At 40.7% G+C, this 25,450-nt stretch overlaps 2 protein-coding genes across 6 annotated transcripts in view; one reads left to right on the top strand and one right to left on the bottom strand.

The window, feature by feature from the left end:
- Positions 1–197: 197 nt before the first annotated feature.
- znf512 (zinc finger protein 512) lies at positions 198–17,503 on the bottom strand. 5 transcript variants are annotated; one of them, XM_020056456.3, is made up of 16 exons: positions 10,182–10,680; positions 10,047–10,076; positions 9,563–9,704; positions 7,985–8,040; positions 7,584–7,642; positions 7,008–7,327; positions 6,290–6,907; positions 5,929–6,053; positions 5,748–5,834; positions 5,573–5,671; positions 5,224–5,391; positions 3,121–3,321; positions 2,926–3,027; positions 2,767–2,829; positions 2,489–2,587; positions 198–2,352 (listed from the first exon to the last, which is right to left on the bottom strand). In XM_020056456.3, the coding sequence occupies exons 3-16, from the start codon at positions 9,675–9,677 to the stop codon at positions 1,906–1,908; spliced, it is 2,559 nt and encodes an 852-aa protein (XP_019912015.2). In that variant the 5' UTR covers positions 9,678–9,704; positions 10,047–10,076; positions 10,182–10,680; the 3' UTR covers positions 198–1,905. The 5 variants fall into 5 exon arrangements, with proteins under 5 accessions (XP_019912015.2, XP_034143649.1, XP_010880924.2 ...); XM_034287758.1 differs by lacking the exons at positions 10,047–10,076; positions 10,182–10,680 and adding an exon at positions 17,483–17,503; XM_010882622.5 differs by lacking the exon at positions 10,047–10,076 and having other exon boundaries at positions 10,405–10,680.
- The window catches only part of si:ch211-245h14.1 (uncharacterized protein LOC563420 homolog), a 26,875-nt gene continuing 17,237 nt past the window's right edge, over positions 15,813–25,450 (top strand). Inside the window, exons 1-5 of the mRNA XM_010882619.2 lie at positions 15,813–16,019; positions 21,738–21,812; positions 21,893–22,020; positions 22,161–22,230; positions 22,333–22,539. Of these exons, the coding sequence (XP_010880921.2) occupies positions 21,746–21,812; positions 21,893–22,020; positions 22,161–22,230; positions 22,333–22,539 (472 nt within the window). The 5' untranslated portion in view covers positions 15,813–16,019; positions 21,738–21,745. The remainder of the gene's footprint in view (positions 16,020–21,737; positions 21,813–21,892; positions 22,021–22,160; positions 22,231–22,332; positions 22,540–25,450) is intronic.

Raw genomic sequence — 25,450 nt, 5'->3', positions numbered from 1 at the left:
GCTGCCCCCTTCTGTCCACAAGTAACTACTGCCTTGGTGGATGGCTGTGATACAGCGTTCTACCACAGGTAGGGTCCAAAGTGCCGAATACAACCAGCAAGGGCGTATCAATTCTTTTTCAATCAACACACGCAGTTATTATTAGAAATTCACTGTAAATGCGTGACAATAAAGTTAAAATGAGAATGGAAAATCAGTAGCATATGTAAATATTTTATTTCACCTGTTGATATACCACTGCTGGCAGTTAAAAATAGCAGCCCATTACAGTACTTATATAAAAAAACTATAATGCATTTTTTTGTATTCTTGAAACAACAGTTTTTCCCATAAAAATGTACACAAAACGTGAATTCATTCAGCAATAAGTCAATAGGGGGTGTGGTACATGGCTAAGGCTGTTCTTACACAATATGTAATGCTAAGTACCGAGACACAGCCAATGTGCCCTTGTAAACTGGTTAAGAAAGCAATCAGAACAGTATACAATGAAAGATATACAATGACGTTTAGCCAATCAGCCAGGTTCAAACCAGCTAGTTTCTAATAGCAGTAAGACACCACAGGGGTTTATAGTTTACAGCCAATATACCACAGATAAGGCTACAGCCAGGCATGTTAATTGGTCATATATCATATCCCTTTCTGCCTTTTTGTTTTAATTACCTTGCCTTTAAATTATGTTGTCGTTGAACAGCCTAGTTCTTGACAACAAATAGGCCATATACCACACCCAATGAGGCCTTTCTTGAATGAGTGGATTTGATTAACTGTTGCACAGTTTGGCTCTAAACAGGTCTTACTTTTTCTTCAGTCTCTGAATATACCACAGCTGTGGTTAGCTGTGGTGAATTAGTCATACTGTTTACAAAATCCCAATAGATGCCTTATTGCTATTATAAACTGGTTATCATTGTAATAACAACTGTAAACAAAGACGTTGTGTTATCACAGGTGTCAGCTGATTAGCATTCAGGACCCAAACCACTCAGTTTATATCAGACAAAACTGAGGCACGCTTGCTATTTTTTGCAAGGTTGGGTTATGGGAATTATTTCATCATTAGACTGAGAGGTTTTTTCCAATCATTATAAAAGTGCATGCACTTTGGTCTTGTTTTTGTCACAGCAATAATGGACAGGAGTAGAAATGCTGAAATAAAATATATTGGTTGTCTTAGTAACACTTTACAAGGCATCAAATAACATCATTTGTTAGAGATCATTAACGTTTTTAGGGCAGCTTCATTAATGAAAATTAAATAAAAATAATCTATAAAAAAAACTGCTTAAATTGAAGTGCACTGACACAAAAATATTAACAGGAGAAGAACAAAATGCTTGGACAAAAAAATACATTCATACATATGCAGAAACAGTACAGTACAGGGGCAGTACAGTGGAACTAAGTGAAATGACCACTGCATCTATTTCCATCTGGACTGTACATCAACAAACAATGCAGCGTTGAAACATCAATGACTACTATAATCAACAATCACTGGATCTCAAATTCATCCTGCGTTACCATATTTCACTAGCCAATATATAAAATGCAGATTACATTAACACCACATGCTATTGGTTAAATACGTATTTTAAGAAGAGGTCTGATAACATGTAAGGATTAATAAGGACTTGTATGAAATAATAGCTCCATACACTAAGCACAGTCTGAATCGAGGAGCACAAGCCAACTAATAATATAGGTTAAAAAACAGGTTTTAGTAAACATATCCGAAAAAAAATATATAGTTATCAAACTTAATAAAATAAGACACATTCAAAGTTGGCAAAGATGACCTCATAGTTACAGTTGAAACACGAACTACACACCCATGAGCAATGCACAAAGCATTTCTGAAAGCATCTGGACGTTCTAGAACGCTGCACCCTCCTGGACAACCTAGGGGTTGTTTCTGGATTGCTTGGCAGCTTCAGGGTGGGTCTCGATGATGCTGGGCCTCTGAAGTGCCCATTGGTCGACGTTGTGTCTCTGGCCCTCAGGCTCCTCTGTCTCTGATTCGCTACTGGAGCTGGCACTGCTGCTACTGCTGGAGTGGTCACTCCCAGTGAAGTCATAGCAGTCCTTCTCCTTTCCTCTCCCCTTCCCCCTATCTCTCCTCCTCCCCTCAGTGGCTTCAGGTTTAGCCTGCAGGGCCGATTCAGGCACTGCTGGCGGGGGTCCCACCTGCAAGTCCTGCCAGGGCTCCAAGATGGGGGTGAAGACATGGAGGGTCTGGTGCTGGGGATGGAGCTGGTCCGTGGGGTTGTCCACAGCGCTGTGCTCCTTGGGCTTGGTCTTCAGAACTTTATCGCAGTTCTTGGATTTTGAGGTCACCGCAAACCAGTCCTAAAAAACACCAGAGTATGCAACCAGAAACTGGTACAACGATTTTTCCAGCGCTGTATTCCTATGTCAAAACCATTGCATGTTACTGTAATGCATTAAGACGTCAATACTAAGTGACTTTAAATCCAGTTCTGACCTGGGAGTGGACAGAGTTGATGTGGTACTTCACCCCGCTTTCTGAGTTGAACTCTTTCTTACAGATCAGGCATTTGTATTTCCCTGCTTCGAAATCCCCCTGCAGCAGTTAAGAAAACATTCTGTTGCGCCACGATTTAATGTCTATGTTGGCAAGAGATTTGAATGCGAAAATAAAACTGACTCAGTTTTAGTTGAAACATGTGGACTATATTCCAGATGTGTCAGCAGCTACTTGAAAGAAAAAGCAAGTAGTCTAAGTAATTCTGTTTTCCATACCCTTCCACAGAGACCGAGGTGAGCCTTTAGCCCAGACACACTGGTGTAAACAGAACCACAGCCCTGATGGAAAACACGACCCAGTCACATTAGATGACACATAGTACGCTGAGGAAAATCTTTCCAATAGGCAATATTTTTTAAACATATGCATTTTACCAGGTTTGGGCACTGGACTTTCTTTTGCAGCTTCACTTCGTTTTTCCACTTCCGAAGTACCTCCTGACTGAAGGCTGGCAGCCCTGGCCTGGCATACCTCAACTGGGAAACCCAAGACTAGGTTAACCTGGAAACAAATTAATCCACAGAAACAGATACTGGAGTGCAGATCAAGAACAGTGTTGGTTTACTTACCTTTTTATCGTCGGGGACCAGGTCACCAATGACCTTCCTCTTGGGCCACTCCTTGGCCAGTTCATCATTAGCGATCTCCTGGAGGTGGAAAACGGCCACCTGGGCTGACATGCGTTTCACCCGGCCACTGGATGTCCTCTCAGGATTGGGCTCTCTCTGGGCCTTGACCTCCTCCTCCTCCGCCTCAGTCTTCTGGGGCACCTTTGGGGAAGAGGGAGACGGCTGTATGTATTTCACTGAAATGACTTACGTGTCACTGTGCCTCTGGGGGCAGCAAAGTGGCCTACTGGTTAGGGCTTCTAACTAGTATCTAAAAGGTCCCCCTACTGCCAAGGTGAAAACTGTCATTGTGTCCTTGGGCAAGACAGTTAACCCTAATTGCTCCTCCACCCAGGTCATTCCTGTAAATAGAAATAGGTACTTAAGTCAACTTGCCTAGTTAAATTACAGGAACATTTATAGTTAATTAAAAAAATTATTAATAGACTAAAGGATGGGATACTTTGGGAAAATATATATAATAATAAATGTAATGGAAACATGAAGTTTCATAAAAGGTGACAATTTGTTTGTTCAACACATCTGCATATTTTCATCCCTGTACAGTATGCAATGGCAGTGGACACCTTTATGAGCACATTGTAAACTTGAACTCAAAGAATATGTGGTCCTGCTACTACAATGACTGGGAATCATGCAGCTTAAGCTACAGATAAAATACAGTAACATGATGAATTCACAAGGTGGTAAAAGTGCATAGTGATGAGCTTGATGCCTATAACCAATTAATATAGAGGGTTTTATTCTGTGACATGATAATTAACATTTGATCTAACTTCCATAACCATCTCATCATATAGGTATATTCTATCTGCACTTCGAGCAGTTAGCTAGAACCAAATGCCAAGCCCATGTGGGAACATTTGCTTTAAATATGTTTTATTGGAAGCAAACAAAGAAAACAAACAAGAGCTAGAGCAAATTCGTGCACAGACACCAAAAATGAATAAATCCACCCAGGACCCTGTTCCCAAAATACTAGCCAAGTGACTGTTCTGAGCGCAAGTTGACTGATTAAAGTGTGTTGTGTTACCGACAGGATATACTGTAAGTTTTGTTGATGCTGGATACATTTTTGCCGGTCCTTCTCATTTTAATGAATCTTCAAATGATATGCTAGATTTCTGTTAATAACGTGCCATAAGAAGGCCCTAGTAAGGTTGGAATGAAAACCTCCAAGACGGTACCTCTCCAGAAGCAGGATGGGTGAAAACTGCACTAGTAGACTGAAGGAAAGTTCTGGGGTGCACAGCGCACTGTTCAGATGCTGGAATTGTTAGGACAAGCATGTTAGGTTAGGTAGCCTAAATTTATAGGAATTTGTTTTGACAATCAGATGAGAACATCACAACTGTCTGTCTTCAAACCATATTAAAAGGTCATTCGGTTTTGCAGATACAATATGTTATCCAAATAAAAAAGATAATTCCCCCTGTGGAAATGAAAAGGCCAGTCCAAGTGATTCATTCTGAAGCTTGCCCTGTGTATGGCAGAAATGTCATTTTGCCAAACCAAATCTTGCTACTTTTGATCCATTTGGCATTTTCCCGAATGGTTCAGTGGTCTAAATAAGTGCCTTTCAGTACATCTGCCTCATTGCGACCAGGTGTTTTAATGTTGATTGTGGCACATCAACACGAACACTCAGCGATACAGTTGTGTTAGTGATTCATTGTAGAAAAAAAAACTAACTACTCCAATACAATTACATGCACCATATTCAGGTAACAGCAGGAACAGGATCAAGGCCTAAACTCTACCAGGAAGCCTTCACATTAGGTGTTGACCAAAGAGAAGGACAGGCAACCTTTGACTAGAAGCCTCAGGGCCTTCCAGAATTTGGACAGGTTTTGTGACAGATCTATGGTACTGAAAAGACATGAAATGAACAAGAATTTCCTTAGACTGGCCAACCAATACGTGGAGTAGAAGCTGGCCCCGGACTCTAGTCAAAAGGTTGTTTCCTGAGTATGTGTGCATTCAACACGTTGTACAAGCTTAGTTCCCACATTCATGTACATCAAATCAAACCAATGAACTCACTGGCGCGTGCTCTGACTTCAGGTGGTACTCCAGGCCTGCTTTGGACTTGTAGACCTTTCCACAATGTTGGCAATTGAGGAGCAGCTTCTCCAGCTCGGACTCTTCTTTCCCACACTTCTTCATGTGGTACAGGTAGCCCATGATGCTGGTGAAACTACCGGTACAGCCCTGTGATGTCACACACAGTTTAGAATGAATCATGTCTACCGACAACGTGTCAGACATTCGAGACCCATGTGGGGAAACTTAATGCAATGTGTTCATGTGAGGGGCTAACATCTCTCTCGGGAAAACTACAGCGCACAAGCACAGAACAAAAGTGACAGAAATATCAGTTAAGGAACCATACCTCTTTAGAGCATTTTAATTTGCCCATCCTTTTCAGTACCTTCCTCAATTTTTCCTTCACGGCCTGGTCATCCAGGCCATTTATGTCATCTGGCGATGGCTGGAAAAATGTGACAGTTAAAACCAAAATCCACCAGAATCACCAAATCCGGAATCAGTTGGGATGACGGCCTCACCAGGTTATTGTGGTCGGCCATGATGTGGTACTTCATTCCTGTAGAAGACTTCAGTTGTTTCCCGCATTGCTGGCAGGTGAAGGGATTCTACAAGGAACAAATTCAGTTTGTTGATATTAATTCAAGCCATTGTCAGTGCGTCGTGGAAGGTTGTCATGAGGCGCATGTCTGGGGCACACACCACTCTGCAGCTCTCCATGTGTTTCTTCAGTCCATCCACAGTCTTCCTGCTCACACTTTTACACTTAGGGCACGTGACTCGTCCTTTCCCCAGAATCATCAGCTGCCACCTCTCCTCCTGACTCCCTGTTGCAAGTCAAGTCGTTTTTATTGTTGTTCAAGTGGAATAAAGAACAATGAATGATCCCTAGTCCATTAGTATAAAATAACAATGCTAATATTAACCTATTAAGCAACATTAAAAGACAACAATATTACTAGAGTAATGACAGTGTTATTACACAGGTATATCATTGACTAACAGTGTTCCCAGTGTGTGTTCCCATTGTGAAACGGTATCTGCTACTCCTTGGTTCTCTCACCTGGGGGGTAGATGGGAGGTTCCTTTTTGGTTGAGAACGTGAAGACTTTAGGCTTCTCTTCCTTGGTAGGCTCTGCTGGTTGACTGTGACTGCTCTGGACAGTTACGCCTCCAATAGAGTGACTGCTTTGGACATGCCCATCTACAACAGAGTAACTGCTCTGGACAAGTCCACCTCCAACAGGGTAATTGCTCTGGAGATGTCCACATCCAAGAGAGTGATTACATTGGACATGACCACCTCCAATCGAGTGATCATTTTGGACATGACTGTGGACATGTCCACCTCCAAGCAAGTGAGTACTGTGGACGTGGCTGTGTCCACTTCCCATTGGGTGATTACACTGGCCATGCCCACTTCCCATTGGGTGATTACACTGGCCATGCCCACTTCCCATAGGGTGATTACACTGGCCGTGCCCACTTCCCATAGGGTGATTACACTGGCCGTGCCCACTTCCCATTGGGTGATTACATTGGACGTGCCCACTTCCCATTGGGTGATTACATTGGACATGCCCACCTCCCATTGAGTTATTACACTGGACATGCCCACTTCCCATTGGGTGATCACTCTGGACGTGGCTGTGGACATGGCTACATCCAACAGGAACTGGAGCTGCATCAAAGGAAACATTCAACATGAACCAAAACTTTAACACCTGTCGGTGAGGTAAAGGGTAAGACAAAAAAAAGAGCGATGGTGGCAAGATAACTACCTGACTGTCTCACTTCAAGAGGGAAATTGTTAACAGAAGATGTGCTGTTGTCCACCTCAGCTCTCCGCATTTTTTTTGCGGCAAAATCTGAGGGGAGAGGTGGTTCCTGACCCCGGCCCTGGGACCTGACTGTGTCTGGAGCCTGAATGGGCCAGCAGTCTTTTGCCACCAGCCTGTGAGGCAGTCTGGCAGAGGGAGGAGGGGGCGGCAGCTCTCCGTTGGCTACAGCTAGGCTGGAGGACACCACGGAGCAGCAAGAAGTCTCACTGGTGGAGTCTTCCACACCGGAACCCAGGGAAACATTCTGCAGATCCTCATACCTGGACAGTAACACAGGACCAGACTCGCACATGACCCAAACAACTCGTCAGCTTGTTCACAGAGGGGAAAAACTTGTTGTCAAGCAGAGAATATCACATTTTCAAACCAAAAGCAATCCCCTTCAACTTTCTAGTTTGGACTTGTGAAGATCTGATTGAACTGACATGATTAAAAGTACATTTCATTACAGTCATGGAAAAAGAAAACCAGTAGCAATGGCTAATTAACATGGAAGAAAATAAGACGGTAATTTACCTTTTTCTGCCATATGTTCTTTTCATCTTCTGGGTCGCCTGGGCATGGGGGTCATCATTCTATAATTTTCAAGTACAAAATTGTAAAGCAATTTTGTACTTGTAAAGAGATCCAGTGTCTTACTAAAGAACAAGGTCTTATTTTGAAAACTGTAGTAAGGAACAACAATGTGGGTGCAGAAGCGCTTAAAGATAGATTCTGCGAAATGGAGTTGACACACGCTGCTCTTGGCAACGTCATTTCGCTGAGTCTACTATTGATGCTTAATGTTTCATAAAACATCACGATTTTCATTACTGAGGTGCTGATGATGAGTACGGAGACAGCACCTATATGAGCTGTCAGGAACACCCATAAAAGTAGAACTGAAACGAAGAAATATTCACTGGGTTTATTCTTACCTTAGGTGGAACACCAATCATACTCATCACACTCATATCTGTCATCCTCGGGATAGCTGTTGGATTACAGACATATTTTCATTCGTTAATTTTCCTAAAATCTACAGAAACACTATTGATAACATGCATGAAATACTTGACAGACACTTGACAAAGAAAAAGGCCCAAAATAAGGTTTAGACGATTCCAGCATTACGGACATTGCATTTTTAAGCTAAATCTTAACTTGGATGTCTCACATAATGAATAAACAAAATATAAATAAACTATATAGTATACCTAAAAAAAAATTATGCCAATTAGAAGCATAATGGATAACATAAAATGGACAACCTTATTGGGCAGACAGAGTAAAGGTCTGAGTTTCTAGGTCAAAACATAGATGGCTATTTTAAAGAAAGGCTTGCCTGTATATCACAAATTCCAAAATCTGTTTTTTTATTTGATTTGTTTTTAAAAGGACAGAAAAATACCCAGTACTTTAGGATTGCATAATAACAGGAAGCCTGGTTAGCATACACAGTAAGAATAAACACCCTAAGATGGAATTGTTGTCACATTTTCAAGATAAATGTTTATCTACAGAATTAATCTCAAAACACTATGTGGTAAATGCCCCAACCTATGAAGCTAAGATATGAAACACTACAATACAAAATAAATTGCTTAATGCGACACTGACAATGAAAGGAAAAAAAACTATTTCAATGCAAAACGTTGATGAAAGTTGGAATTACAGAGAATGTTTCAGGATGGAAACATATTTGAAAATAAAAACTGTTGTGAGGTTCCAATCACCCCTATAATTACATGACTGTAGAACATCCAAAGAAACCTCGAAATACTGTCTATATTGCCTTATTCATATCACATCCAGCTTTGCACCACCTGGGGCTTGTGAAATGGGACAGAACAATGAGGTTGGTCGCTCCCCCAGGTGGTTGATGGTCTGGTCTGTTGTTGTGCTTGAAAAAGTGGGTGGAGAAATTTCCTGCCTGGTTGGGCCTGGTACCTTAGGACAGGGCAACAGTGTCCCTGGGCCCTGTCTCAGTCCCCAGCATCTATAGGCCAGTGTGTATGGTAGGTCTCTATGTTTCAAGTAAATTAACCTGGTTGTGTTGCTGATCTAGATTCTGCATTATGACTCCTGTTGTTACTGGCTCACTCTTACAACCTGGTTTTTTCACCACTAGTCATCAGAATGTGTATGAGGGATGTGACCTTGAAAGTAATTTACTCTTAAAATCTCCACCGGGTACAGCCAGAAGATAACTGGTCCCCATTCAGAGCCAGGCTCCTCTCTAGGTTTCTTCCTATGATTCAATCATATGAGGCTTTTCATAGCAACTATGCTTCCATAACATGCTGTTGCTTGTTTTTTGACATTTAGGCTAGGCATCTGCAAAAAAAAATTTTTTCTTCAACATGAACACTGGTAGACACCTGTGGGTGGAAACAAGCTTTGTGCCCCCTTTCTAAAAGTCAATATGACAGGCTAAAATGTGTACATGCATAATCAGGTATTCTGTAATTTACCTTGTCACTCATGATGTGATAGTGGCGGTTGAGTGATGTTACCTGATAGTGGAACACCACTTTTTTGTTTTGGCTGAGAAGCCTTCCTCTTCCTCGGAACATACGACGGTGACATGTTTCCTTGGGTGTGATGAAGTTGCTGATGGTGATGATCCATAATTGCAGTAGACTTCACTGATCAGTACTGCAACAGAACACCAGGCCGGATTATTGTACTGCATGCAACAGACATCATCCTTAACACATAATTGATAAACGTACATTAAATATGATTTAGTCAGGAGAACATCTATTATAACAGTAAGCCATTGTGTCTTAATCTCCACATGGAATAAAAATGACGTGGCCTTTTAACCGATATGAACACTGGAATAACTCTCGTGTGAATTCAAGACAATATTAACTCATGTTTGATTCGGTGCAGCCGTTTAGCACTATAGCCAACGAGCAGTGGAGCAGTAGCAGTGAAGTCCCAGCCACCATCATTGTCACCACGAATAGCCACACGGAAAAGGGGAATGCTTGCCTTGCAGCGACGTTGCAGCAAATCTCCACTCTGGATATTGATACAATGGTAACCATTGTAACCGTGCACTACATAAGCTCAAACAACTTGACTACAATGTAACCACCTAGTGATTTAATTGTTTCATACACTTACATTGTGAAATGTCTACCCGTACCGTACACTCCCCGTAGCAAGGTTAGCTGCCATTCCTCCCGGTTTTAATCCACCAACAACGATACGCCTAACTACTCTGTGTTCGGTTATACGAATACACAGACCCTGAAATGCCTATGTTGATATTTTTTATAAAGCTACATGTACTTGTAAAAATACTGCCCAGACAAACACTACAGTATCAATTCTCCATATTGCATACCGTCCGCGAGATTACTTCATTGCCGAAACGCCCTCTTTGCAGAGACAACAAATGAGATTCCCATCTCATTCACACGACTGTAAAAGGGGCAGTTTCTTGCAGCCAACCAGTACGAACAGGTCTTTGTTGAGCGGACGCAAAACAGATTCCAGATCTGCTACTTCTACCTTACATGCATCCCCTCATATGCCCCCCCACCCCAATTCCTTGTAGCTGTTATTGGCCGTGTTCGAGAGGATCAAAACTACGACAGGCGACAGCCAACTGACTGATCTAAAAATCATCTTGCATCACACATCTCAAGTCATAATGACTCGTACACGCTTGTACATCACTCAGTCAATCACAATTTAACCGCGATGTATCATGGGTAAAGTATGACTGATCTACAAATACAATAAGTCGTTTTTTATGGTGCAAGAATATATGTAGATCCTTCAGTCAGCATTTGACAGTATTTATTTTATCCTCTCGAGTAAAGCCTGTGATTAACTGGTTAGGATATATTAAGGGATAATACAAGTCTTGTGACAAATTATATTCCCTTTTTATTTGCATTTTTAATTTTTTTTGCAATTAATAGAAAATAAAGGTTGTTTTAGACAGTTCTGAGGAAATTATTCAAGAAGGTTTTTCAACATAATGCCAATCGAACCAAATGCCAGTTGAAAGGTTGAAGTTTTAAAAGCAGGCTGTGAACATAACACACATGTTAATTTGAGATTGGCTGACTGATCTAGAAATCATTATTTGTATGATGCAAGTTCCTTCAAGAAGCATGGGGTGAAATCTTTTCAGATTACCTCAACAAATTGACAACTGGAATCCAAAGGTCTGCAGGGCTGTAATTGCTGAAAATGACCAAAGCAAGGCTTGATGGATACAATTATTATTTCAATTAAAAATAGCTATTTCTAACCATGTGAGGGACTATATTTCCTATTAATTTAGCTATATTTCCTATTCAAATTAATTTCATATTTTTTCATCTGTTACTTATTGTACAATCATGTACAGACCATGAGAATAACATAGAATGTATAAATCATCTGTCATTGATTGATATGTTTCTCATCTTCCTTCACAAATAACAAATAATAATTGCAAACTTTAATTTCCCAAATTGATAATGTACCATTAAAAGGCAGTTTAACAGAAACACGTACACAGCATAGACTGTTGATTTTTTCCATCAAACTCCGCTAATGTTTCCAGAGGACAGATTAACACCTCAGAAAATGTTGTTCTGTTTAATTATTATTACAACATAGAAATTATAAATAGGAGTGGACTTTGATGGCTCTTGTTATACTCTTTAATCAATCCACTCTCATGAGATGCTAAGACCTTTGTGAATTAAATATGTAGAAGAAAGTTTTCCCTTTCCAACATAAATTGTTACTACATGGTAACAGTTAAAATTCTAATTAGTTGTACTGTTTTTAAGCGCAAATTCCTGCTCCTTGACTATGCTGAATATAACTTGCTTAGGCTTGCTTGGTAACCTAGAAAACAAGATCCTGGTAATTTGTGGAAAGATAGGGTTCTACCAAAGATCTTTTGATCAGATTTTTTATTGGGACAAAGATTGTTCATTAGGCAACCATTCTCTGTGCAACCCCATTTCCAAAATAGTTGGGATTCTGTGTAAAATGGAAATAAAAACAGAATGCAAAGATTTGCAAATCATGTAAACCCTATACTCAAAAGAAAATAGTACAACCTATCAAATGTTGAAACTGAATTTTTTTTTGATCCTTGAAAAATATATGCCCACTTTGAATTTGATGCCAGCTGGGATAGAGGCAACGCAACATCTCATCTCATCTTCATCCGCTTATCCGGTATCAGGTCGCGGGGGCAGCAGCTCCAGCAGGGGAACCCAAACTTCCCTTTCCCGAGTCACATTTGCCAGCTCTGACTGGGAGATCCAGAGGCGTTCCCAGGCCAGTGTCGAATTATAATCTCTCCACCTAGTCCTGGGCCTACCCCGAGGTCTCCTCCCAGCTGGACATACCTGAAACACCTCCCTAGGGAGACATCCTGGGGGCATCCTTACCAGATGCCCGAACCACCTCAACTGGCTCCTTTTGATGCAAAGGAGCAACGGCTCTACTCCGAGTTCCTCATTGATGACTGAGCTTCTCACCCTATCTCAAAGGGAGAAGCCAGCCCATTTCAGCTGCTTGTACTCGCGATCTAGTTATTTCGGTCATGACCCAGCCTTCATGACCATAGGTGAGGGTAGGAACGAAAATTGACCGGTATATCGAGAGCTTTGCCTTCCGGCTCAGCTCTCTTTTCGTCACAACGAATGCAATAGCGCCCCCGCTGCTCCGATTCTCTGGCCAATCTCCTGCTCCATTGTCCCCTCACTCATCCCCTCACTCATCCCCTACCTGGAGGAGGTACTCTATCGGTTTCCTGCTGAGAACCATGGCCTCAGATTTAGAGGTGCTACCGCTTCGCACTCGGCTGCGAACCGGTCCAGTGAGTGCTGAAGGTCACAGATCGATGATGCCATCAGGACCACATCATCCACAAAAAGCAGCGATGAGATCCCCAGCCCACCAAACTAAAACCCCTCCCTACCCCGACTACGTCTCGATATCCTGTCCATAAAAGTTACAAACTGGATTGGTGACAAAGCGCAGCCCTGGCGGAGGCCAACCCCCACCTGGAACGAGTCTGAATTACTACCGAGAACCCAAACACAGCTCTCACTTTGGACGTACAGTGATTGGATAGCCCTCAGAAGGGACCTCCTCACCCCATACTTCCGCAGCACCTCCCACAGTATCTCCCGGGGGACCCAGTCATACGCCTTCTCCAGATCCACAAAACACATGTAGACTGGATGGTAATATTCCCAGGCCCACTCCAGGATCCTTGCTAAGAGTAAAGAGCTGGTCGGTTGACCAGGACGGAATCTGCATTGTTCCTCTTCAATTTGAGGTTCGACTATCTGCCGAACCCTTCTTTCCAATACCTTTGAGTAGACTTTCCCAGGGAGGCTGAGAAGTGTGATACCCCTGTAATTGGCACACACCCTCTGGTCCCCCATTTTGAACAGGGGAACCACCACCCCGGACCGACACTCCTTTGGCACTGTCCCTGACTCCCACGCAATTTTGAAGAGGTGTGTCATCCAAGACATCCCCTCCACATCCAAAGCTTTCAACATTTCTGGATGGATCTCGTCAATCCCCGGAGCTTTGCCACTGTGGAGTTGTTTGACTACCTCAGTGATAGAGGCAACAGAAAACTGTAAATGTTGTGTAATACAAAAAATTAACCTAGTGGAACATCTCACAATTAATTAGATTACCTGGCAACAGATCGGTAACATGATTCAGTCATTCAAGCATCCTAGATAGAATGAGTCTTTCAGAAGTAAAGATGGGAAGTAGTTCATCCCTGAAAGACTGCACGGGAAAATATGCAACCATTTAAGAATAACATTTCTCAATGTAAAATTGCAAAGACTTTGGGGATCTCATCATCTACATAATATCATTAAAAGATTCAGAGAATCTGGAGAAATCTCTGTATGCAAGGGACAAGGCCGAAAACCAATATTGGATGGCTGTGCTCTTTGGGCCCTCAGGCAGCACTGCATTAAAAACAGACACGGTTCTGTGGTGAGAATCACTTCATGGGCTCATGAACACTTTTGAAATTCATTGTCTGTGAACACAGTATATCCCTGCATCAACAAATGCAATTTAAAACTCTACCATGCAAAGAAGAAACCGGATAAAAACAAGATCCAGAAATGCTGCTGTGTTCTCTTGGCTTGAGCAAATTTAAGATGGACTGAGGTGAAGTGGAAAACTGTCCTGCGGTCTGAAAAATCTAAATTAGAAATTATTTTTGGGAATCATGGACGCTGCATCCTCCGGGCTAAAAAGGGAACATCTGGCTTGTTATCCAGACCTGTCACCCATTGAAAACATTTGGCGCATTATGAAACAGAAAATACGACAATAGAAATCTCGAACTTTTGAGCTATATCAAGCAAGAAACTGAAAACATTTCACTTTCAAAACTGGAGCAATTGGTCTCCTCAGTTCCCAAACGCTTGCGGAGTGTTGTTAAAAGAAGATGTGATGCAACACAGTGGTAAATATGCCCTTGTCAGAACTTTTTTTAAACGTGTTGCTAGCATGAAATTCAAAATGGGCATGTATTTTTCAAAAACAATACAATTTCTCAGTTTCCACATTTGATATGTTGTCTTTGTTTTATTTTCTATTAAATATTGGGATTAAATGATTTGCACATCATTGCATTCTGCTTTTATTCGCATTTTACGCAGCATCCCAACTATGGGAAACAGGGTCGTAGGATCTTCAAAGAATCATTAGAGTTCTAAATCTATGAAGGATTTTACTATGCACTACTTTCTAAAGGTTCTTCAAAGAACCCTTTATGAATGATTGCTCAAGCCTTATTCGCCTTTACAATGTAATTATTTCTACGGATTACATATAATAAGGTATTTTTAGGCATAGTGGTGTTAGGCCACATCAGGCACAGAAGTAAAATTATGTTGGCTTGCAAATTGATGTAATTTCAACTGGAACCAGGCCAGAGGATTTATAACAAGTGGAATTATTAATCACATGCAACCTGCATGTAGAGTGACTTCCAGTGTAGGGAAGATACTGATTTTAATAGTAAGCTATTGTATACTGAGACTACTTCAATCCTCTAAACTGGAACAACTTTCTTGATAACAAGCTCAATAAATCCAATTCTAACACATTAGTTTATGAGGCTAAAAGATCTGTTTAGAAATGTTTTTTCTTTATCATGTTGTAGCATACAATGAACCAATCCATCAAAGTTCAAAATATATGGAAACAAACTGAAAAAATACCCCTGCAATATATTTGGTCTGGAAATGTTATATTATTCTTATAATGTAGGACCCTTACTGCTTTTAAAATAGTCCTACGGTTGTCCCTATAGGAGAACCCTTTTTTGTTTCCAGGAAGAATCGTTTTTTTGTTGCATGGAGAACATTTTGGTTTTGGGTGGAATCCATGTTCTCAGTAAAGAACTTTGTAGTAAACAGGCTGAATAGACCTGTTGTGATTCCAAGAACATGTATGTGTCTCAATTGTAGTACAACGCTAAAAAAAATACATGTTACCTAATAATAAACTGTATTAAATGAGGCAGGGGAGCGATCTTGTAAGTATAAAATTTACTTAGGTGTCTCCAATGAGCGGTGACTCATGCCATAACAACTGCTTTGAATTCCCTGGAGGCAGTTCAATACGTCCATAACAACCCACAATTCGGCTGACCCAAAACCATGTGCATCAAAGATTGGGCATAATATGCAGGAAGGAGGATATTATTGGTTGGCACGGTTAAGCCAATCATCGGAGACGTGTTTTCTTGTCCCACATTCAGTTTCAGTTTACCAGAAATCGCTTTCGTTACTCAGTATTGAAAGTATATGTCATGCGACAAAGGACACTTGGCTATTTACTACGGGTGAATAGTGCCTCAAGATTCTAACTACTGTCTCTCCGATTCTCGGTGCCAGTGTTTTAACTGGGTAGTGGCAGCGACGTGTTATTGTACACATTTGATAGCGGCGGGTGAGTTAATAGTAAGAATTTATTATTTCAATTACTGCATAGCTGTAACCACAGAAACGAAAGTTTGAAAAAATACCCCATTGCAAATTAATTTTTATTACGCAAAATATCTTGACTACATACAAAATACACAATCTAGTCACGTGATATTACGGATCTATGATCTAGCTGCCATCGCTACTTTGTGTTGACGTTACCAGACTCGTACATTTTTGGCCAGAATATTAAGTACTGTAAATTGAAACAGTGCAGCAAACAATTATACGATGTCTTTTATTTACAACCGGAATCCTATTTATTAGACTACAAGCAATATATTGATGAAATATTAACAATTCGTTCAGCAATTCTGCAAATGTTTTTGCCATTTTTTTACGTCATGGAACCTTTTTTTAAATCATAGGCTTGCTGGTCTTGTAGCTTAACATTGGAATGTTTGACACATATATTAGGATTGTCTGTTTGCTTCATTGCAAAGTAGTTAACATTGTTGTGAGTTCTAACATGTTGTGAGTCTCACTTCATCATTGGAGTCTCAGTTTATCGTTGGAGTTTCAGTTTATCATTGTTTCATTTTATCCCGTGTTTGTATCTCGTACGGGCGTGGTTACCTACCTATGCACGTCTAACCCTACCTATGCACTCAATGTCAGGAAGAGGACGCACTTAGAGCTGTCCTCCCATATGATGTGGACGACCAAAAATTGGAAGTGGCAGAAGGAAAGTTGAAGGATAAATGTAGGATAATAGATTTAAGGTGAAGAATGGGAGAAGCGACTCTTCTAACTGCTCCATAGACAAGCACTGTGTTTTTGTTTTTGTGGTTGCCAGCTTCAAACGGAAGCCAGTGGCGTGAGCTGAGCAGGAACGTGCGAGAATTTAGGAAGGTGTAAACAATAGATTAAAATGATCTTACAAATAATTCCAAAAGTGAAATGCAGAAAAACTGAAAGTAGATTTACTTAATTCAGTGGCGATTGCAGCGAACTCTTAGATTGAACCATCCCTGAGACTGTGTCGGATAGCTTATATTTCTGCAAGTCAGCAGAGAAGTAATGTATAATGGTATTTTCTACCTTAAAAACAAAAAGTGAAATGAAATGCATGAGTCTACACGACTTCCAAAGGGACAAACTATTTTCTGATATAGAGAACAATAATATGTGCTGAAACTACCACCTATAATAAAGCATAATGCTTTGAACTATGTTAAGAGGTTTTAAAACAGCGGTAGAATAATTAATATAAGGGTCAAAGACGTGGTATGTCATTGTGTCCAGAGCATATTTATAATGTTAAAAATATATAAACATTTTAAAACACTATATCATGTTACTCAACTCTTAACTCTTTACATATTCATGAATATGAGTATTCATTGTAAGAAATTAAAATGTAAGGAACTATTTAGCTCAAAATGATCAAATTTACATTTTTTATTTACATTTTAACACAATAAATACCTTTGTCTCCATATTTGTATTTCCCTAATGTTCTTCCTGGATAACAGACATACAGTGGCTATTTATTACCCATAATGCATTTGAGTAGTCATGTGACATGATATTGAATCATAAAGAAGACTCTAGGACCCCCAAAACTTATGGAAAGGTCAGGAAGTCTCTCATAAGATGTTGATATTTCAACCTTTTCAGTCACTGGTGCATTATGTAGCAAAATCATTTCTTTCTGGATATATTTAAAAACTCCATATTTCATGTGAAGTATGATATTGTTGTGTTGAAGGTTAAATTATGGTTTTCCACAGTAGGCCAAGTTAGTGCCTGATTTTAATGGGAACATTTTTGTTTTTTCCTCCCTGGATAACAGAAATATCCCGTTACCCAGGACCCATGTCCTCTGTTATCCAGAATGGACATGTTAATTAATATAGTACTTTAGTATTTGTAGCTTTTTTGGCATTGTATTGATATTGTTATATTATATTAATAACATAATGTATTTTTGATCTTCTATGGCATTTTTGTTGTTGTTTTTCTTCTATTACGTATCAGATATGCAAGCCACCCTGTTTGAGCCTGAGCCGTCAACAAACTCTCATCCAAGTTTTGTATTCAGGACTAAGAGACATTCCAAAGCATATGGTAGCAGCATTTACAGTTGTGCTCAAAGGTTTGCATACCTTTGGAGAATTGATGATATATGTACCATTTGTAAAGAAAACATGAGTGAGCAGGCAAAACACATTTATTTAATTTAATATGGGATTCATATTCAACTGTAGGTTATAACAGAATAGCACAATCGTAAAACAAAACATGAGAACAAAGAAAACACATATACTGACCCCTGTTCAAAAGTCTGTATACCCTTAGTTCTTAATACAGTGTATTACTCCCTTTAGCATCAATGACAGCATGCAGCCTTATGGAATAGTTGTCAAATTCTTGCAGGTGGTATAGCTGCCCACTGGACTTGGCAAAATGCCTCCAGGTCATGCAAAGTCTTTGGTCGTCTTGCATGAACCGCACGTATGAGATCTCCCCAGAGTCGCTTGATGATATTAAGATGCCTTTGTCTGCTGTAACCACTGGAGGGTCAACTTGGCCTTAGGGTCATTGTTGTGGCGGAAAGTTCAAGAGCGTCTCATGCGCAGCTTTCGTGCAGAAGAATGCAAATTGTCTGCCAGTATTTTCTGATAACATGCTGCATTCATCTTGCCATCAATTTCACAAGATTCCACGTGCCTTTAGAGCTCACCCCCCCCCCCCCCCAAAAAAAAATACATCAGTAAGCTACCGGTGATGGCATTCTTTTCACTATGGGCCTTGCTGACCCCTCTCCAAACATAGAGCTTTTGGTTTTGACCATAAAGCTCTATTTGGTCTCATCACTCCAGATTACAGTGTGCCAGGATCTGTGAGGTGTGTCAAGGTGTTGTTGGGCATATTGTAACCGGTCTTTGTTGTGGCATTGGCACAGTAAAGGCTTCTTTCTGGCAACTCAAACGTGCAGCTCATTTTTGTTCAAGTATCGTCATATTGTGCTCCTTGAAACAACCACACCGTCTTTTTCCAGAGCAGCCTTTATTTCTCCTGAGGTTGCCTGTGGGTTTTTCTTTTTATCCTGAACAGTTTTTCTGGCAGTTTTTGCTGAAATCTTTCTTGGTCTACCTGACCTTGTCTTGGTATCAAGTGATCCCTGAATGTTCCACTTCTTAATAAGTGATTGAACAGTACTGACTAGCATTTGCAAGGCTTTGGATATCTTTTTATATCCTTTTCCATCTTTATAAAGTTCCATTACCTTGTTAGGCAGGTCTTTTGACAGTTATTTTCTCAGTGTATATGGCTCAGTATATAGCCTGCTCAATGCATCCACATGAGTGCTAACAAACTCGTTGACTATTTATACGCAGACACTAATTGCAATTTAAAAAGGGACAAGTGTGGGAAATTAACCTTTATTTGCCTTTTGTGTGTCACCTTGTGTGTCTATAACAAGGGCAAACATTCAAGGGAATGTAAACTTTTGATCAGGCCTATTTGGGTGTTATCATTATGATTTAAAAAGGAGCCAAACAACTATGTGATAATAAATGGCTTCATATGAACACTATCCTTAACAAAAATAGTTTTTTTTGCACAATTTCTGTGAAACTATGGCATTGTGGAACTTATGAGCACAACTGTATACCATATTCACACTCATGTCTGTGATAAAACAGAAATCTGATCTGAAAGAAAGGTTTACCCTTTGTGTGCAACTAATGAGCAAATTTTAGTAGAAATACCCAAATATATTACATAAATTTTGATCAAGATGTTGTTTTCTGAGCTGTAATTATTTGTTGTGCTCTAACTACTAATATCTATATTGTAGACATTTATTTTCTAGCATTGTTTATGCTAACAATGGTAGACATTTTAATAATTTTTAAATCCATTCACATTACCCAGGAAGGACATTTTTTAATGGGAGAAATCATACAATTCCCCGAATAATTGTAATGGCATTCTTAAAATGAATCCCTGTTGTTGAGTTGTAAACAGAATACTCTAATAAAGATATAAAATGTTTAAATTGGCGTTTTTAGCTAATTTCATTTATTTCAAAATCCTTGTCTGTCTTTGATCCATGAATAATATCATACTCAACAATCGGTCAACTGAACAATTAGCTTTTTGCTTACTACTGTAATATAAGGCATGACCTATTTCTATTCAGAAAGCAAATTTTTTTTAAGAAGGTAATCTACAGGTTGTCTTTCATCTATCCAAATGCCCAGATATTTGTATGCAGGGACTCACTCGATGTGAGCACCATCCAGAGTAACCAAGCCAAAATTAACAGGCACCTCTCCAGATTTAGAAAATAACATTTATATAATAATATTTTTTCAGAATTATACATCATCTTCAATTCAAAAAAGAGATCTCTGCACGGCATGAAATGCAGACCACAAAGAGCCCACAAAGAGCTTGTAAAACTCTGCGAGCAATAGCATATAAAACAATGTCATCTGCATAGAGATGCAGGTTACAAGCTTCAATTAATATTGTGACGTTTGTGTCTCTTAGCAGATATGTTTTTGGCGATAAAATAATTTGGTTCCAGTACACTTGTTGGCTACCCATCAAAGTGGCTGGTAATCTTGATTGATTTACCATGTTGCTAACTACATTTACACTTAATTTGGCAGGTTTTAATTTGATACCCTGTTGTCAACCCTCTTTCTTACAAAACACTGCGTATGCATATTTTTGTTCCAATCAATTTTGTGTATCCTGTAGGAGTGCCCGATCTCATTTCACTCTCTAACAAACGTGAAATTCAAATCAATTATTTAATTTTACATCAATAAAAATATATTGCTTTCTTGGGAATCAGTGCATCGTCATGTATTAATGTATTGTTACATCCCTAGTTCAACACCAGGTGGGCTACAACATTCTGGATAAGTTTCAACAGTTTAACAGCACAAGCAGGGAGTTTATTCTAAAGAGTTGAAGTAGCCTAAGCTTAAAATGACAAGTGCCTGGATTTCGGGGGGGGGGGGGGGGGGGGGGGGGGGGGCGGCGGTGGCGGTATTTTATATATCTGAAGATGTTGTTTACATGTGTGTTATTACTATCTTTTTAGTAACAGATCAAAGCAGAGGATAACAACTGCAAAAGTAACATTTTCACCTTGTCATCTTTCAGAATCAGAAAGGGTTTTATTGCCAAGTAATTTTCACAACAAACAAAGCATTTGTTCTAGCCATTGGTGCCACAATCAATACAAAATGAATAAGGGAAATAAAAACTAATAAGAATAGTGGACTGAGCATAAAAATAGTAGACTGTGCATTTATAAATGACTAAAAATAAAAGAAAGTATATGTAAGTTGCAAGACTTACTCCAGTTGAGGGTTGTTTATGTGTGTGGGGGTTCTGTTGAGGGTTCTGTGTGTATATGGGAGAGGGTTATATATTTGTCCCGTTGAGGGTTGTCGGGAGCAGGCTTTTGTCAGTTTGGTTCCAGGGTGTGTTAATGATGCATATGGCTGTAGGAAAGGCACTGTTCTTGTGCCGGGAGGTTTTGGTTTTGATAGACCTCAGCCTTCTGCCAGGCGGGGGAGGGCATTGAATAGACCTTTTCCGGGGTGAGTGGGATCGAAAAGGTTGAGTTAGGTTACTACAATTCAATTGTAAAATGAGCTCCTTTGAACTGTGTTTTGGATTAATATATAGCCTACCAATCTCTTCCTACTAGGCAAGGCAATGTCAAGGACAATGCTCAAGGAGCAAATTAAGAAACACTCACCTTATGCTGAATCTGTCCTCACAAGTAAGTTATCATAGAAGAACATTTTACTGAGCTTTATGTCATCAAATGTGTATGCAATTGATATTCCTATTTGTTTTCAGAGATTGGACTTACAAATGACACTGACATTCAAGATTTATCAAGAGAAGATCTGAATGAACTTCTGCCAGGCCTTGAACATTTTAAACTTAGAAAGGAGATCAGTCAAATTATAAACAAATCTAAACAGGTTGGGATGGCTCCAAAGCCTTCTACAGCTACTTTACCACAATCCTGAGATCATTCAGTAATTAATAAAATAATTGTATTTAAATGTGCACTTCTTTTGATCAACCCCCATCCTGTTTAAATATATAATTTGTTTCTTAGGACCAGGCTAAAACTATTGATTCAATTCTAAATGAGCTGAAGGAATTTCTTCCAGCTGATGTCATGAGGAGTAAGTCTCTTTTCAAGTATTTACAGCATAGCAGTCATCAAAAAGAGTTGTGGTGTCTCAGGTTGGTTGTAATGAGATTGTGTGTTCACATTCTCTATATAGGTGCACTTGTTCCTGGGGGAGTGTTGCATGGCTACTTACCTGTTCTTAAAGATTTGAAGGAGGACCTTTCTAGAGCCCTGCACTTCTTTGAGGCACTAATTAAACTGCTTGAGAGTTACAACCAAGGAAAACCAACAAAGGCTGTGCTGAGTGGTGTTACCCAATCAGATGACGCTACCACAGAAGGAAGCCAAATGTCATATGCAGGTAAATAACTAATTGTTGGGTGGCAGCTGGATCTCATCACTTGTGTTAAATGACTAAATGCTTAAATGGTGGTTAATAAATAAAAAAATCTACAGTATTTAAGACTTCACAAATTGCCTATTTTTGTTAGGAAAATGCATTTAGTGACTCACTGGCCTTGCAAATATTGTCAATACAGAATTTGCTACTTTAGGCACTTACCAAGTAAGGAGACGGTGAAATGGGAAGGACCTATTGCCTTCACTGCCAATGGGTTTTGAGGAGAGAATTTACAACCAGTTTCCAAAAAAGTTTGGATGCTGTGTAAAATGTAAATAAAAACAGAATGCAATGTTCTGCAAATCATTTAAACTCTATATTCAATAGAAAATAGCACAAGGACAACATATCAAATGCTGAAACTGGGCCATTTTATTGTTTCTTGCAAACTATATGGCAACAGAGGCAACAAATTACACAAAAGCTGGAGGAAAGCTATTTGAAAAGAGTACGAAGACAACATGTCTATACTCATTTGCACCCTCGAAAAAGATTAGCAAAATAGACTGTACAAAATAAATATAGTACAAATACTGATCTCTACATTTTTAAATTATATTCTGTTATATAATGGTTAAGAGAAAGAGATGCCAAATTAATTGCAGTTTTTAAGTTGTGAAGACACTTTATTACCTCATACCAGACACACCTATCACATGATTTTCTTTCTCTCCCTGTGGGGACCTGAGATACATGCATGCATGCATACATACATACATACATACATCTTCTTCCGCTTCATCCGGGGCCGGGTCGCGGGGGCAGCAGTCTAAGCAGAGATGCCCAGACTTTCCTCTTCCCAGACACTACCTCCAGCTCTTCCGGGGGGACACCGAGGCGTTCCCAGGCCAGCCGGGAGACATAGTCTAGGTCTTCCCCGGGGTCTCCTCCCGGTGGGACTGGAACACCTTCCCAGGAAGGCGTTCCAGAGGCATCCGAAACAGATGCCCAAGCCACCTCAGCTGACCCCTCTTGATGTGGAGGAGCAGCGGCTCTAGTCTGAGCTCCTCCCGGGTGACCGAGCTTCTCACCCTATCTCTAAGGGATCGCCCAGCCACCCTGCGGAGAAGGCCTGTATCCGGGATCTTGTCCTTTCGGTCATGACCCAAAGCTCATGACCATAGGTGAGAGTAGGAACGTAGATTGACCGGTAAATCAAGAGCTTTGCCTTGCGGCTCAGCTTTTTCTTCACCACGACAGACCGATACATCAACTGCATTATTGCAGAAGCTGCACCGATCCGTCTGTCAATCTCCCGTTCCATTCTTCCCTCACTCGTGAACAAGACCCCTAGATACTTAAACTCCTCCACTTGAGGCAGGCACTCTCCACCAACCTGAAGTGGGCAAGCCACCCTTTTCCGACTGAGAACCATGGCCTCGGATTTGGAGGTACTGATTCTCATCCCCACCGCTTCACACTCGGCTGCAAACCGTCCCAGTGCATGCTGAAGGTCCTGGTTTGAAGGGGCCAACACGACAACATCATCCGCAAAGAGCAGAGACGAAATTGTGTGGTCCCCAAACCTGACACCCTCCGGCCCCTGGCTGCGCCTAGAAATTCTGTCCATAAAAATTACGGCGACAAAGGGCAGCCCTGCCGGAGTCCAACATGCACTGGGAACAAGTCTGACTTACTGCCGGCAATGCGGACCGAGCAACAGTGAGAGACCTATCCCCGACCCGTAGGCGCAGGGAAACTACCCTCTTGTTCACCGGGGTAAACTCCAACACATGGCGGCAGAGCTGGGGAGCTGGGGAGCTATAAGCAAACCCACACCAGGTGACGTTCCACATCCCTAGAGCTAGTTTCCGTGTCCAGGGATTGGGTTGTCGAGGCCCCTGCCTTTGACTGCTGCCCAATCCTCTCCGCACCGATCCCTGTATGTGGTGAGCCCACAGGAAGGCGGCCCCACGTCGCTCCTTCGGGCTGAGCCCGGCCACCAGGCGCCTTTGTCTGCTGTAACCACTGGAGGGTCAACTTGGCCTTATGGTCCAAGAGCGTCTCATGCGCAGCTTTCGTGCAGAAGAATGCAAATTGTCTGCCAGTATTTTCTGATAACGTGCTGCATTCATCTTGCCATCAATTTCACAAGATTCCGCGTGCCTTTAGAGCTCACTCCCCCCCCCCCCCCCCAAAACATCAGTAAGCTACCGGTGATGGCATTCTTTTCACTATGGGCCTTGCTGACCCCTCTCCAAACATAGAGCTTTTGGTTTTGACCATAAAGCTCTATTTGGTCTCTTCACTCCAAATTAGTGTGCCAGGATCTGTGAGGTGTGTCAAGGTGTTGTTGGGCATATTGTAACCGGTCTTTGTTGTGGCATTGGCACAGTAAAGGCTTCTTTCTGGCAACTCAACCGTGCAGCTCATTTTTGTTCAAGTATCGTCATATTGTGCTCCTTGAAACAACCACACCGTCTTTTTCCAGAGCAGCCTTTATTTCTCCTGAGGTTGCCTGTGGGTTTTTCTTTTTATCCTGAACAATTTTTCTGGCAGTTTTTGCTGAAATCTTTCTTGGTCTACCTTACCTTGTCTTGGTATTAAGTGATCCCTGAATTTTCCACTTCTTAATGAGTGATTGAACAGTACTGACTGGCATTTGCAAGGCTTTGGATATCTTTTTATATCCTTTTCCATCTTTATAAAGTTCCATTACCTTGTTAGGCAGGTCTTTTGACAGTTATTTTGTCAGTGTATATGGCTCAGTATATAGCCTGCTCAATGCATCCACATGAGTGCTAACAAACTCGTTGTCTATTTATACGCAGACACTAATTGCAATTTTAAAAGTCACAGGTGTGGGAAATTAAGCTTTATTTGCCTTTTTCACCTGTGTGTGTCACCTTGTGTGTCTATAACAAGGGCAAAC

Source organism: Esox lucius, chromosome 18, assembly GCF_011004845.1.
Source record: "Esox lucius isolate fEsoLuc1 chromosome 18, fEsoLuc1.pri, whole genome shotgun sequence".
Lineage (NCBI taxonomy): Eukaryota > Metazoa > Chordata > Actinopteri > Esociformes > Esocidae > Esox > Esox lucius.
The sequence above is the reverse complement of the archived record's forward strand: the minus strand, read 5'-3'. Positions and strand labels throughout refer to the sequence as shown.

Excerpts from the sequence above, each read along its gene's own strand:
- znf512 (XM_034287758.1), bottom strand. The coding sequence starts at position 9,677 with ATGGATCATCACCATCAGCAACTTCATCACACCCAAGGAAACATGTCA. Across the intron at positions 6,054-6,289 it reads ACCTCCCATCTACCCCCCAG|GGAGTCAGGAGGAGAGGTGG; the intron begins GTGAGAGAACCA and ends GACTTGCAACAG. Across the intron at positions 5,392-5,572 it reads AATTAAAATGCTCTAAAGAG|GGCTGTACCGGTAGTTTCAC; the intron begins GTATGGTTCCTT and ends GTGACATCACAG.